Here is a 14,392-nt window from a genome sequence, read left to right on the forward strand (position 1 = left end):
AAAACTACATGGGGTGACTTAAAAACATTTATTAGTAAAAAGCCAGACTCACTTGGCCAGATGCTAAATTCCTTCTTTAACTGTTTTAAGAACACAAAGGAGTAGGCTAGAGTAAACTGATTCTGTTAAGAAAGAAAGAGATGGAGGGGAGGAGAGAGGGGAGGGGGCAAATTGTCCTCTGGAGCAAATGCATAGCACAGCCCTTCTATGTTTCCCTTTTCCTCAATAGATACTTGCTGACTGAAAGAGATACGACAAAAGATTACAGGACTCTTATCAACAGAAGTGTCACCAGGGAGTTATAAAGTGCCACATTCAGATGCAAGAGTTTAACTGCAGACTGCTTAAGAATATCTGACTGTCTTCAATATATGTCACTTAACTAACTTTTTAGCGTGTGGGATGTGCGTGCATGTGTGCATAGGGCGGACAAGGGATCAGAACATGCCGAGGCCAGGACCAGCACAGATGTGTCTATCAAGCTATAGCTTGGTTTTTGAGACAAGTTCTCTCCGAGCCTCAAGTTTACCAATTCAGCTAGCAATGGCTGGCTAATGAGCTTCAAGATCTACGTTGTCTTTCTACCCGGCCCAGTGGGATGCTGGGTGGAGCATGTGCTTCTAGCTCTCCACTTCTAACTGGGGCCTGGGGATCTGAACGCAGGTCCTCTTGCTTACACAGCAAACGCTGTCAAATGAGCCATCTCTCCATCTTCCCTCACTTAAATAACAAACCAAGTTACATGGGTGTAGACGGAGGTCAAGATTTGGGTGTCCCTCCACAATCACTTGCCCCCTTATTTGTTGAGACAAGATCTTCCACTAGACCTAGAGCTCACTGATTTGGCTAGATTGGCTGGCCAGCAATTCCCGGGTTCTCCATCTCTGCCTCCTTATTGCTGGGATTACAGGTGCAAACTGCTAAACCCAGACTTCTGAATGGGGGCTGGAGATTAAACTTACGTCCTCTTACACATATGACAAGCACTTATTTGCTGAACTGACTCCTCTCCCTAGCCCCCAACCGACTTTGAATGATGAAACTCGAAATACCATCATGCATACTGTAAATTCCAACCTAGTAATACACACCTGTAGAGAACACTGAGCTATTACACAGTCCTTACCATTGTAGGATACTGTGATCCAGGGGGTTGAGGCTGATAGACTGAATGCATTAAAAACTGTTGCTGAAGTAGCTGCTGCTGCTGCATTGCATGCTGATACTATGAGAGGAAGAAAAACAAACAGAAATCAATACTGTGGTGGTTTGAATGAGAATGGCCTCTACAGTCTATTATGTTTGAATGCTTATTCCCCAGTTAGTGGTACTATTTGGACAGAATTAGGAGGTGTAGCTTTGTTGGAACAGGTGTGGCCTTGTTGGAAGCGTGTTGCTGGGGATGAGCAGAGAGGATTCAAAAGTCCATGCCAGATCCAGTCTCACTCTCTCTCTTCTGGAAACTTGGAGATCAGACGTGGGCTCTCAGCTACTGCTCCAGCACATGCCTGCCTGCCTGCCTGTTGCCGCATTCTCCACCGTGATAACAGACTAACCCTCTGAAACGGTAAGCAAGCACCCAATTAAATGTTTTATGAGTTGCCTTGATCATAGTGTCTCCTCACAGAAACAGAACAGTAATTAAAACAAATAATATGTATGCTTTTTCAATCCCAGAGTTTTTATTATGGTTTAGTTTTATTTTGTGTGCGTGGTTGTTTTGTCTGCAGGTCTGTCTGTGCCCACAGAGTCCAAATGAGGGCATTAGATTCCCTGGGAATGAAGTTATTGATCACTGAAACATCACATGGGTGCTGGGAACTGAACCTAGGTCCTCTGGAAAACAGTCAGTGCTTTTAGCCATTGGGCCATCTCGCTATTCTAAGTTCTATTTTTGTAAGCATTGATTTTATCAGGTCAATGATTAAGACAATCAAGTCCTAGAACCAATAGAAAGCAACTACAATCTGTGACTGTCACTTTATATATATTTCTCAGAATAAGTTTTAAAGTAGTAATAGAACACAGTTTAGCTAAAACTGTATCAGCACAGTTTAAGAATGTTTGGAAGAAAGCTAACAAACACTTGTCAGCATTTCCTAGTTGATGAAGACAACCTTCAGCCATCCCTGACTCATTACAGTAAATCTGCAGGTTCCTCGTTCTCTTCCATGTTTTCTGGTGTCTCATGGCACCACCTCCTCACCACCCTCTGTGTTTTTATCAGGCAGCAGCGGAGGACGCGACATACTGAAGTGTCACGTACACAGTTAGCTCAAGACAAAGATAAGACAAAGATAAAATGCTTGTGCTTACAATTGGTTCCATCTAGGAAGGTTTAGTGAGACTAGAATTTTGCAGGTTTCTATAAAGCAAAATTCAGAATAATGTCTCTTTTTGATTCAATGCCAACACAGTCAAAATAATGAGAAATTAAAAATAGGACTACAGAAATGACTCAGCAGTTAAGGGCAAGGCTCATAGCCAAAAATAGTAAAATAATAAAAAGATGTTACTTTTGAAAATATATCAGTTTTTCCGCAGCACTGAAATATAAAAAATATAACGAATATAAAGTGCGGTGCTTATTTCTGAGTACAAATGAACACTTCTGGATCATAAAGCCAGGATGTGGCCTATTTAAAAGAGCACCTCTTCCTTTAGCATCATAGTCTCCAGTGAGCAGGGAATCAGGGAATTGTTTATTTTAATATAGTTCAAGTTATAATATGCCTATGATACAAAAGTGAATGCAATAATATTCAATTGCCGTGTGAATTTCACACACTTCCCTATCTAAAGTAACAAAAAATACTACCTGCTGCAAATAAGCATTTTGAAGTAGCTGTTGTTGCTGCTGCTGCTGCTGCTGCTGCTGCTGCTGCTGCTGCTGCTGCTGCTGCTGGTGAGGAACACGATGCAAATGAAGTTGCTGTAATCGCCAGTCTCCCTGCTGCAGTTGCTGGAGGACTCTATGCTGCTGTGGTGGCTGCTGAAGGGGACCCTGACTCATTAAGACTTCAGACCCATTTCCAGGTCTCAGTGCTCCTGTATTTCCAAAAACATTAATACACAGGTAATTTACTAGATGGCTGGATGTCAAGTTATTTAACTAGGACACTTCCGTGGTTTTATAGTGGACCTCTGTGTCTACATCACACAGTCTGCACCAAGTACTCACTGCGACTGTGTCTGTGGAGGGTCATTTGGTCACTACAACAAGTCAGTACCTTAGGAACGCTCGTGTGTCACTTTCATCTTCCTGCCCACTAGAGCAGCCACACACAAACATGTTCCGCGTGTTCACCTCCAGCATGCACCCCAACACGGCTCACTGGCCAGGTCTTAGAGTAGCATTCTCAACTACTGAAATCTCAATACTTAAAGTTCAGGGCAAGTATCTTTCTTGTTCTCTCACCTAACATTTCCTTTTAATCTATTACATTTCACTCGTCTTTCACATACTAATGGCTTACAATGCTATTTGCTTTTACTTTCCTACTATTGAAAATACATATTTGCCTCACATAACTCCTCCCAGTTCCTCTGCACTTCCCCTCACATCTGGATCCACTTCCTTTCTGTCTCTCACTAGAAAACCAGCTTCTAAGATATGATAAAATAAAATCTAATAAGGCAAAAATGTCTACAACATTATTCAAGATAAACTGCAGATTGAGTGGAACACCATTAAAATTCCACCGATATTTCTAATCAAACAAAAACAAAAATCTTAAACTTTACATGGATGCACAAACCCTGATCAGACAAAGGAAACCCAAGCAGAAAGAACAATGCTGGAAACTAACAATAGCTCATCTCAAACTACACAACAGATCCATAGGAACACAGACAAGCATGCAGATCAATGAAATACAAGAGAGGACCCAGAAATAAACCACATAGCTACAGCCATCTAGTCTTGAATAAAGATGTCAAAAACATACATGGAACAGGGGCAGGAAAAAGAATATTCTTCAAACAAATGATGCTGGGAAAAGTGGATATCCAAGTGTAGAATAAAACGCGATTCATACCTTTCACCCTCAAGAAAAATGTATTCCAAATGGGTCAAAGACAATGTAAACCTTATACTCTGAAACCATTAGAGAAAGGTAAAGAAAACACTTTAGGATATAGGCACAGGCAAGGAATCAGAAAAGGACACAAGCTGGGGCTAGAGAGGAAGCTCAATGGAAGAGCACTCGAATCCAGAAGACCTGGGTTCGAGTCCCAATACCCATATGATGGCTCACAACCACCTAAGATTCCAGTCTCAGGGGATCTGATCTCCTTCAGGTCTCCACAGGCATATCCATGCATGCGAGCACAGACATGCATGCAGATAAAAAACACCTACACACATAAAATTAAAATAAATAAATTGGAGGGAGGGACAGAATCAAGGAGAAAAGAACTCTAACAGTACAGCAATCACCCTGAGAAATGACAAAGAGATTTGCATGGAAATAAAGGGTTGTTCCGCAGAACAGAAGGAAGATACTATCTAAACACAGAGAAAATTTTTACACTAACAAGGAATTCACATATCTAGAATCTATAAAGAACTCCAAAAATAAAAGACCAAAGCCCATCCAATCAAGAAAGTGCCCAACGAACTGAGCGAACAATTCTCAAAGAGAGCAACACAAGTGGGCAATGAGACACCTGAGAAGTGCTCACCATCCTAATCCATCCAGGAATTCTTTGGCCTAATCCACAGCACCGGAATTCTTTGGGCCACAGTGACAATGGCCAACGTAAAGGAAGAAAAGGATGAGTGCCGGGTGGAAAGTGGTACCTCATTTGCACCGCTGTGAACATAAGCTGGAGTATTCACTACAGAATCAGTACAAGGTGCCTCAAAAACTACAAATGGGGCTGAGGAGATGGCCTGGTCAGTGAGATGCTTACCTCACAAGCAGAAGGACGAGTCTGAACGCCAGAACCCACATACAAAAGCCAAGCACAGCACAAACTCACTGCAGCAAAATGCCAGGTAATGCAAAGATAAACATCCCTTCTCTGAGTCAGACTTAGCAATAGCAAACAACAGTCAACATTTCATAGCATCACTGGACCAGACCTTACAGTAAGCCGTCATCTAAACTTCCCAGGAACACTATTAGATAGGCACTCATATTTTATTAGATATGTTAGTTTAAAAATGGGAGAAACGTAACTCAAATTACATTCATGAGTCAAAATATGTGATCTTACCCACTTCAGTATCTGTAATAAAAACATTTCAACATTAAAACAAGACAGATTTGTCGGGAAATGTTACACGAATCAGGGTTTGTAGAAAGGTGACTCTGCAGATTACACCTCTGACATCTTTAGAAATTAAATTTACTCTGTCATGATGACAATTCCCTGTGGGAAGGTTTTTAGGTATTACATTTACCATAAAGCATTTAAGATTATAAAAACAATTTCTCAAAATCAAGTAAGAACAATGCTTATGCTGTGATATCCATATGGTTCCTTCACCAAGGCTCCAGAGACTTATGCTTCTATGGAATGTAAGCTACTTCCTGTCAAATACAACACAGGATTTCCTACACTTGTTACTGCCACCCTCAAACCTACTAGCTGATGGTTCAAAAGATGAGCTTCTATTTATATATTAAAACAAACTGATGTATATATATATATATATATATATATATATATATATTTAAATTACTAGTAACTTTACCTTTAAAACTTTAGAAAAAAGTAGCCTAGCTTATTAGACATCAATAGACAGGTAGGGAGCAGGATATGTATGCCTGTGTACACTTGTCTATGTAGGGTTGCTCACATATGTAGAGGTCAAAGAGGGGTTCAGTGTCTTCTGCAGTCATTTTCCCATCTTTTTTATCTTCTGATACAGAGTCTCTCAGTAAATCTAGGGCTCTCATTTCAGTCAAGATTGGCTAGCTAGCCAACCTACACCAGCTTGTCTCTAGCCCCTAACCGCCCACCATGGTCCCGCCCGTCTGTATGCCCCACATTGTGGTTATAGGAGCACAGAGCCCTGTCCATCGGTTGTACTGCGGTGAGGGATCTAAGCTCAGGTCTGCATGCCTGCACTGCAAGTACTTGACCGACTGAGTCACTTATCAAGGCCCATTTCTTAAAGCGTGTGTTCTATGCTTTAGGAATCAAACCATATCCCGTTTATCCATACCATGAAGAGATCAGAACTGCAAAGGCTAATTACCTTTTGCCTTGTGGTTACTGAAGTCACCAGGAGCAGGAACTTTAACAGGCGTAGCAGAACTCTGAATGGCCAGCACACTGGAAGTGGCAGTAGTGGAATTGGCCTTTGGTCTTTGTCTTGGTGCAATTGAGGTTTCTGTTGGTCCAATGGTATCTGTTATTCTAGAATAGAAAAAATATAATTTATTCCAAATATTGAGCTTATTTCTGGTTTACTATTCATTCTGTACATTATAGTTACAGATGACTACATTAGTCCTTTGGATCCCTCCTAAGTATCCACCTCTGAATATATGTTTAATAAAGCTACTAAAGAAAAAAGTACAGTCAGGCACGGTTCTTGAAACTGTACAGTTGTTCATAGCCAGCCTTGGGATGGAGGAAAAGGAATATGAGCCCAGAGATTAAGGGACGGCCTGAGACTGACAGACCATAAACAGAAATATTCTCGTAAGGTTATGGATAAAACTGAGGTAATAATAACCCCCTAGCTCAGTCTCAGATAAAGGAAAGGGCTCTGGCACGGCAGTGAGACAGGAGACACCAGCGCTGTCGGGCAAGGCCGCCCGCTCACATCCAGCCCTTGTTCCCCTCCAACTCCAGATGAGAATTAGGAGAAATGTTGGACTAGGACTCAGTTTCAGCCCCAAATGCAGACAATAAAATGGTAGGCACAATTTTTGAGAGCAACGTGACTAGCAGGCATGAGTGAATTTTCAAAACAAACAAAACCAGAAATCAGGTAAATTTATGTTTAATATTCATATATGTGTATAATGTGTCTGGATCAAATCCAGTGCCCACTCCCTCCCCTCCATTTTTTCCGTACCTCCCTCACAACTCTTCCCTCACAACTGCACGTGCTCTTTATTTATTTTATTTTTTTTTGATGGCCACTCAGTTCACTTGGTGTTGCCAGTACGGGCATGGGTGCAGGACCAATATAATCTTGAAATTACATATTTTTCAACTTTGCTTTCTATAAAGTCAGTACAGAATTTTCAGTAACTTTCTCCCAAAATATTTCTTTGATGACTTCACTTAATATTATTTCAAACGGTTTAACACATAAAATTCTATATGCATGGTTTATCCAGCCCCCAGCTCCTGCAATCAGCACACACCTACAGCTCTCTCACAATACCTACATGGAACACAAGAGGGGGCTATGCTAACATGATCTTCCCAAAAGGAAAAAAAAAAAACTGCACCAGAGATTTCAGAATTAGGGCTAGTAACCTAATTGAACTCAGTCAGTCATGAGAGGAAGACTTGAACCATATGACAGAGGGGTACTGGATGGGAAGTGGAAGGGGCAGTGGGGGGGGGTGGTGGATGATCAGCACGGTACAGTACAAGTCCTCTAAAAATGCAATGAGAACAGTAAGATCACTTATATATACAGCCAGCTACAGCTCATTTTAAGATAATCAAGGTGTCCACAAGAGCATTATGTATTCTTAATTGCTGAATCATCTCTCCAGCCCCAGATTTTAAGTCTCAGCCTACATAACAGAATTCAAACTTATCAATAGAGTAAATAACTGAAAACTAAGGTTTCAAATGTAATTCTTTACCCAGCTTTCTAGCTACATACACACATAACTTCTACAAGCTATACACACTAATGGCCTGTGACAATTGTTTCTTTTCTTAAATATAAACAATAGGTTTAATAGCTAGTAAGTCAAATCTTAAGTTTCCTGACTTAAGAATAGTCAGTGGTGAAAATGACCACAATCCCACAGAGAAGGCAAGACTCACTACAACATCAGCCGTGACCATTCTGCCTTCACAGATGGGTGAGCAGTTCACATGAGAACAGCGTCACACCCGGCATTTACCACCTGTGGAAGTTTATTTTGTACTCTTGATGTAAGCTATGGAACCGCAGATTGGACAACACGGCCTTTGGGGCACAGGAATTGCTACAATCAAAATGAGAACTCTGGCCTTTTCTTTTACAGAAGTCCTGTCGGCGCCAGCACGGTCTTGCCCACCTGGCTTTCATTTGGCTTTTCTTAGCAGCAGCTTCACTAGCAGTCATCGGCTCAGGAAGAGCTGAGGGAAGAGAAGAATTCTGGGAAGAAAAACATAGTTTTCAGTTTGAGTTGTAGTAATTTTTAGACTATAGATAGCCTACTAAACTTCTGAAACACTGACCAAGATACTATTATTTTCATGACCCATATTACAAATTATGCAGATATACGCCCCAGATGTAATCTGGAAATACCACATTACACAAATGTCATCTTTATATTGATTTTCTACAGAAATCTCTAGAAGATAAACATAGCATTACAGTATGCAATATTCTTTTATGTAAATCCTGAGTTTAAAATAAGATTTTATTACAGTTTGCACAACTGACATTTCATACTTCTGAAAATAATTACACAACCAGGACAACAATCACACTGTAAATACGACAGAACTGTGAGCATGAACCGGACAGAGAGCTGAAGTTCAGCCACACGTCACATAAAGCTGCTCTGCTCTGCTCACTGAAACAGTAGAGCAGCAGGAGAGACACTAAGTGATACGGGGAGGGCTTCAGAAAGACACAGCTGTCACAGTTCTTCCGAGTTATACAAGAAGAAAACACAAGCCAGAACAGAATGATCTCTACAGTGTTCAGGACAGATTAAAATCAGTGATGACCTAGAAACCTGGCATTAAAAGGTGCAGAAATCTGGCAGGTACAGTTCATTGTAGTATGCAGGAGTGACCAGCAGTCAGTCTTTGAGCCAGGCATTAACAGCACATGGTTAATCCCAGCACTCTGGGAGGAATAGGCAGGCTGGTATCTGTGAGTTTGAGGCCAGTCTGGTCTATGTAATGAATTCCAGGATTGCCAGGACTATGTAGAGAGAGACAGACTTTGCCAAAAGAAGGAAGAAAGGATGGAGGGAAGGAAGGAAAGAAAGAGGGAGGGGAGGAGGGAGAGAGAGAGAGGGAAGAACCAAAGCCTCTGAGTAAAATTAAGCATTCCCAAATGAGCACTGTACTTGGCTTAGCCCTGGGCTGTATATTAGCTATAATCATAATTACTATCCTAGATTTACAGCAGGAGAAAGGGATTAGCCACCATAAAGATATAAATTAGCCAGTGATGAAAGAAATCTCTGAAGTCAGGTCTCTCCCTTTATAATGCCTCCACTATTTACACCAAAGGGTCCCAAAGTTTTTCATTTAACTCAGTGCTTAGAGTCTGCCTCAATAATGCCTGACACACTTCTTGGCTAAAACTCAAAACACTTAAAATTCTGTTATCAAATATTTCAATACTTAATAATAAAACCTATGCTCTGTGACTGACATGTCATGTTGTGTCTCTCTCCACAATCCAAAACATCCTGCTGAAGCTCTCCAGAACACCTGAGTGAAGTCTCAGGCCTGACGCCTAAGACACAAGCAGCATCGCACACTATCAAGACCACTTGATAGAAACAAGAAGCTCTTAAAGTACATGCGTGTACATGTAAACACATATAATTAAAGGATTTAAAAGTCTTTCCTACTTGGAAAAGTACTTACATTGATGTTGGGTACTGGACAATCTTTTTTGGCGAATTTAAATGCAAAGTAGGACACTTGAAATATGTCAGGTCTGTGCTCCGGATCTGGTTCAAGCATGAACCCTGTAATAACAGGTCAAAACGTTAAGATATCTGGCTAAAGACAAACAGTACAAAAAGGCATATTACAGGAGGGGCAATCCATCTAGGCCAAGAACAATGATTCTAGTTGACATAGAGGAAATGCTTAGAAGAAATGGCAGAAACTTTTCCTACAAATTTACTTAACCATGAACACATTACAGAGGCAGATAACAGAACATCTATATCTGCACTGGATGGATGGAAGGTGTGCTTACACTGGTGCAGGAGAATTGTCTGTATTCTGTCAATCATGCATTTTAATAAAACACTGATTGGCCAGGCAGGAAGTAGAGGCAGGTCAACCAGACAGGAAGTAGAGGCGGGGCAATGAGAATAGGGAGGAGGAAGCTCCCTCCGCCACTCCTGTGCAGACCACCGAAGAGGCAGCATGTAACCTGCCCAGCTGAGAAAGGTACTAAGCCGTATGGCTAACATAGATAAGGATAATGGGGTAACAAAAGTTATAAGAGCTAATAAGTAGCCTGACCTAATGGGCCAATCAGCTTATAATCTTATGGAGTCCTGTGTGTGATTTTCTTTGTGGCTTGCCGGCTGTGGGGTACTGGGCGGGACAGATACCCCAACAAGCTGGCCCCTCATGTTACATTACACTCTTGAAAAAGTGGCACAGAACAAATGTGAGTTAACAATACAAAACTAGTGAATTTAGGGAATACTTAATTATTCAAGAAAGCTCCAGAGGTTACAGTGAAGAGGTTGTTCTCCTAGAACAACCCTTTAAAATAATTCTCACTATTACCCAAAATACCTTTATTTTCCTTTATTTTGAAATTACCCTAATGACTGAGAAAAGGCTAAGTATGCACATTATAGTTCATTCAGCAGCGCAACAGAGGATTGGCACTACAGGTTTAAAAGAAAATGCCTCCTTGATGTACTATCAATATGGACCACAGTTCTTTGTTTCAATATTCTTTCTCATCATCATAACCAGAGGTCTGAGCACTTCTGTAAATGTACTACTAACATATTTACATCAACCTTACAGCATGTGTCAAGTCCCTGAGATATTCCATCTAATCAAAAATAACCATTTACTACCATTTATTTATTTTTTGAGTAACTCATATTTCACATTCCCTGAGGGTGAAATTTATATTCAACTCTGTAACTACAAAGAATTGTGTTAAGACATCTCCATGGACAGTTCTACTTCATTACCCTTAAAATACTTCAAATGCTTAACTATGTCAAATGTTTGAAATGAAAATTTACATTAGTTATTCTCAAGTTTTGTACAGAAACAGCGAGTGGCCACATTCACAGCACTAAGATAGACCTGGTATCCACACTCACAGACTAAGATAGAGCTACAGGAAACAATGACAGTCCACGGTCACGGGACTAAGATGGAGCTACCTTAACTTATTTCATCCTCACAATAACTCATAGAGGCCGACACTTCTCAATTTACTCTTTTTGAGAATTCCATACATGAGTACTAAATTTTGCGTCATTTCTACCGAAGCCTCTTCCCACTCCGACTCCTCCAGTGGCCCCCACCTCTCTCTCCCATTCATGTCTTCATCAATGATTGTTATCAAGCATGTGTCTGGGTGTGAGTGTGTGTGTGTGCGTGTGTTTATATATGTATATAACCTGCTGAGTCAATCTAGCGTTGCTCATACAATTACAGACGCTGAGATAAACAGATGGAGGTGCCCCAGGTTCTACACCAGTTAAAGCCACAGCAGGTGTAGCTGTGTCTGTGGTGCTCCACAGGATTTGTTAATCCCACTGTAGGAGAGAGACTGGGGAGAGTGAAGCCAGCAGCCTTGCCCATCTCCAAAACTGAAAGAGCTTCCTCCTCACCCTCACAGCAAAGGATCACACGACAACTCTGCTGCTTTTCAGAGAACTCTCCAGAAAAGAATGATAAAACTAATTTTTTAAAAAAACAGCTTTATCAGCAATGCAGTCCCAATCCCTTCTTCCTGATTACTTCCTGATAACCCAGAGAACATTCACAGACCTACATAACCACAAAACCAAACAGCTCAGCAAACACTGTTCACAGATACTGCATTTTCAAGCATTCCGAGGTACACCAAGGCGGCAGTTCTACAACTAACTGTGTAAGAGTGTATTGGTGAATAAACAGAATTTAGCACTAAAAAGTTTGAAATTCAAAACCCATGAGCAGGGCTAAACAACACTCTTAGTTTTCCGAGTGCAGGGCTTCGCTTAGAGCATGTAAAACACTAACTGCATTTCATAAGCACAGAGATAAAACTACATGTGAGGGTGCGAAGCAGGCAGTTACATGTGAAAGACAAACAAAGAATTCAGATCAGCTTTCGGCATTATAAATAAGTATGTTCTGAGGTTTTTTTCTTAAATCTGTACCTCATTTCAGCATTTAAAAATTAAAGTCTGGACTGAGGTGATCCACCCAGAGGGGTGAGTGTGTGCCCACCTGGCCAGAAGGTCCCCAAGAGGGAGTGCAGGGCACCTCTAGCTCCTGCTGCAGGGGCTCCTTTGTTCCACACTCCCTGCCTCCCCCAAGTCTGCCCTATTGTCTGCGGGGTCCATGGCCCACCAGGAGTCCCTGTTCCTGTGCTGAGGAGATCCATCCAGAGGGGTGAGTGTGTGCCCCCCACCCAGGGCGGATGGTCCAGAAAGGATCACAGGGCCCCTCCAGCTCCTGCTGCAGGGGCTTCTTTGTTCCACACGACCCTGCCTCCCCCAAGTCTGCCCTATTGTCTGTGAGGTCCTTGACCCAGGAACAGATCCTGCTCCTGTACTGAGGAGACCAAGCCAGAGGGCACTCCTTTCTACCTTTCCATCTGCGGGACCCTTAGATTCACCAGCAGGACCAGCTCCAGTGCCGAGGGGCCCTAAGAGAGGCCAGACCAAGAAATTCTCCAAGTACACAGTCAGTCACAGCAAAGACTGGACCAAGACGCCAAGACTCTCCAGGCTGTATTTGAAGGAAGAGATGGGCAGGCGCCAATGCAAGAATTCCTCCAACCTGAAAGGCAACATGACAACACCAGAATCCAGGGATCACGCAATAAGAAGACTTGAACATCCTATTCCAGAAGAAGTAGAAGAAATCGACTTTAAACGTAACATTATGAAAATAATAGAGGACCTTAAACAGGATGTGAAAAACTCCTTTAAAGAAATAGAGAAGACAAAAAGGTAGAAATCTCCCAAAGATACCCAAGAAAACCAAGAAAAGGCAATCAAACAGGTAATGGAAACAGTTGAAGGCTTGAAAAATGAAATGGAGGTAATGAAGAAAACACAAATCAAGGGATGGCTGGATATGGAACACCGGGGTAAACGAACAGGAACTACAGAGACAAGTATAACCAACAGAATACAAGAGATAGAAGAATCTCAGATGCTGAAGATACTATAGAGGAAATAAGCTAACTGATTAAAGAAAACAACAAATCCAATAAATTCTTAACACAAAACATCCAGGAAATCTGGGACATCATGAAAAGACCAAACCTAAGAATAATAGGGGTAGAAGAAGGAGAAGAATTACAGCTCAAAGACACAGAAAATATATTCAACAAAATTATATAAAACTTTCCCAACCTAAAGAAGGATATTCCTATGAAGGTACAAGAAGCATACAGAACACTAAATAAACTGGATAAAAAAAATAATCCCCTCGCCATATAACAATCAAAACACAAAACACACAGAATAAAAAAAAGATATTAAGAGCTGCAAAGGAAAAAGATCAAGTAACATATTAAAGGTAAACCTATCAGAATTACACCTGACTTCTCAATGGAAACCATGAAAACCAAAAGGTCTTGGATAGACGTGCTGCAGACACTAAGAGACCATGGATGCAAGCCCAGACTACTATACCCAGCAAAGCTTGCATTCACCATCGATGGAGAAAACAAGATATTCCAGGACAAAAACAGATTAAAACAATACGTAGCCACAAACACAGCCTTACGGAAAATACTAGAAGGAAAACCACAAACCAAGGAAGCCAACAACACCCATAATAACACAGGCACCTGACAACTCTCCACCAACAAAACTCAAAGAAGGGAAACACACAAACACTACCACCAAAAAAAAAATTAAAAAATAAGAAAAGCAGAGTTAACAACCACTGGTCATTAATATCACTTGATATCAATGTACTCAATTCACCTATAAAAGGGCACAGGTTAAGAGAATGGATACAAAAACAGGATCCAAAATTCTGCTGTTTACAAGAAACACACCTCAACTTCAAAGACAGACACTACCTCAGAGTAAAAGGGTTGGGAAAAGGTTTTCCAATCAAATGGACCAAAGAAACAAGCGTGTGTGGCTATACTAATATCTAACAAAATTGATTTCAAACTAAAATCAATCAGAAGAGATGGAGAAAGACACTTTATACTCATAACAGGAACAATTCATCAGAAGGAAGTCTCAATCCTGAATATCTATGCCCCTAATATAAAAGCACCCACATATGTAAAAGAAACATTACTAGAACTCAGAACATACATCAAACCCCACACTCTAATAGT

At 41.1% G+C, this 14,392-nt stretch overlaps 1 protein-coding gene across 3 annotated transcripts in view; it reads right to left on the reverse strand.

Moving 5' to 3' along the window:
* The window catches only part of Bmp2k (BMP2 inducible kinase), a 96,219-nt gene that overhangs the window by 29,954 nt on the left and 51,873 nt on the right, over nucleotides 1–14,392 (reverse strand). For all 3 annotated transcript variants that reach the window (XM_085691600.2, XM_085691599.2, XM_087908850.1), the window contains exons 8-12: nucleotides 9,748–9,851; nucleotides 8,208–8,287; nucleotides 6,209–6,369; nucleotides 2,819–3,048; nucleotides 1,127–1,225 (exon numbers count right to left, since the gene is read on the reverse strand). In XM_085691600.2, the coding sequence (XP_085547726.2) occupies nucleotides 1,127–1,225; nucleotides 2,819–3,048; nucleotides 6,209–6,369; nucleotides 8,208–8,287; nucleotides 9,748–9,851 (674 nt within the window). The remainder of the gene's footprint in view (nucleotides 1–1,126; nucleotides 1,226–2,818; nucleotides 3,049–6,208; nucleotides 6,370–8,207; nucleotides 8,288–9,747; nucleotides 9,852–14,392) is intronic.

Source organism: Myodes glareolus, chromosome 8, assembly GCF_982192425.1.
Source record: "Myodes glareolus chromosome 8, mMyoGla1.1, whole genome shotgun sequence".
NCBI lineage: Eukaryota > Metazoa > Chordata > Mammalia > Rodentia > Cricetidae > Myodes > Myodes glareolus.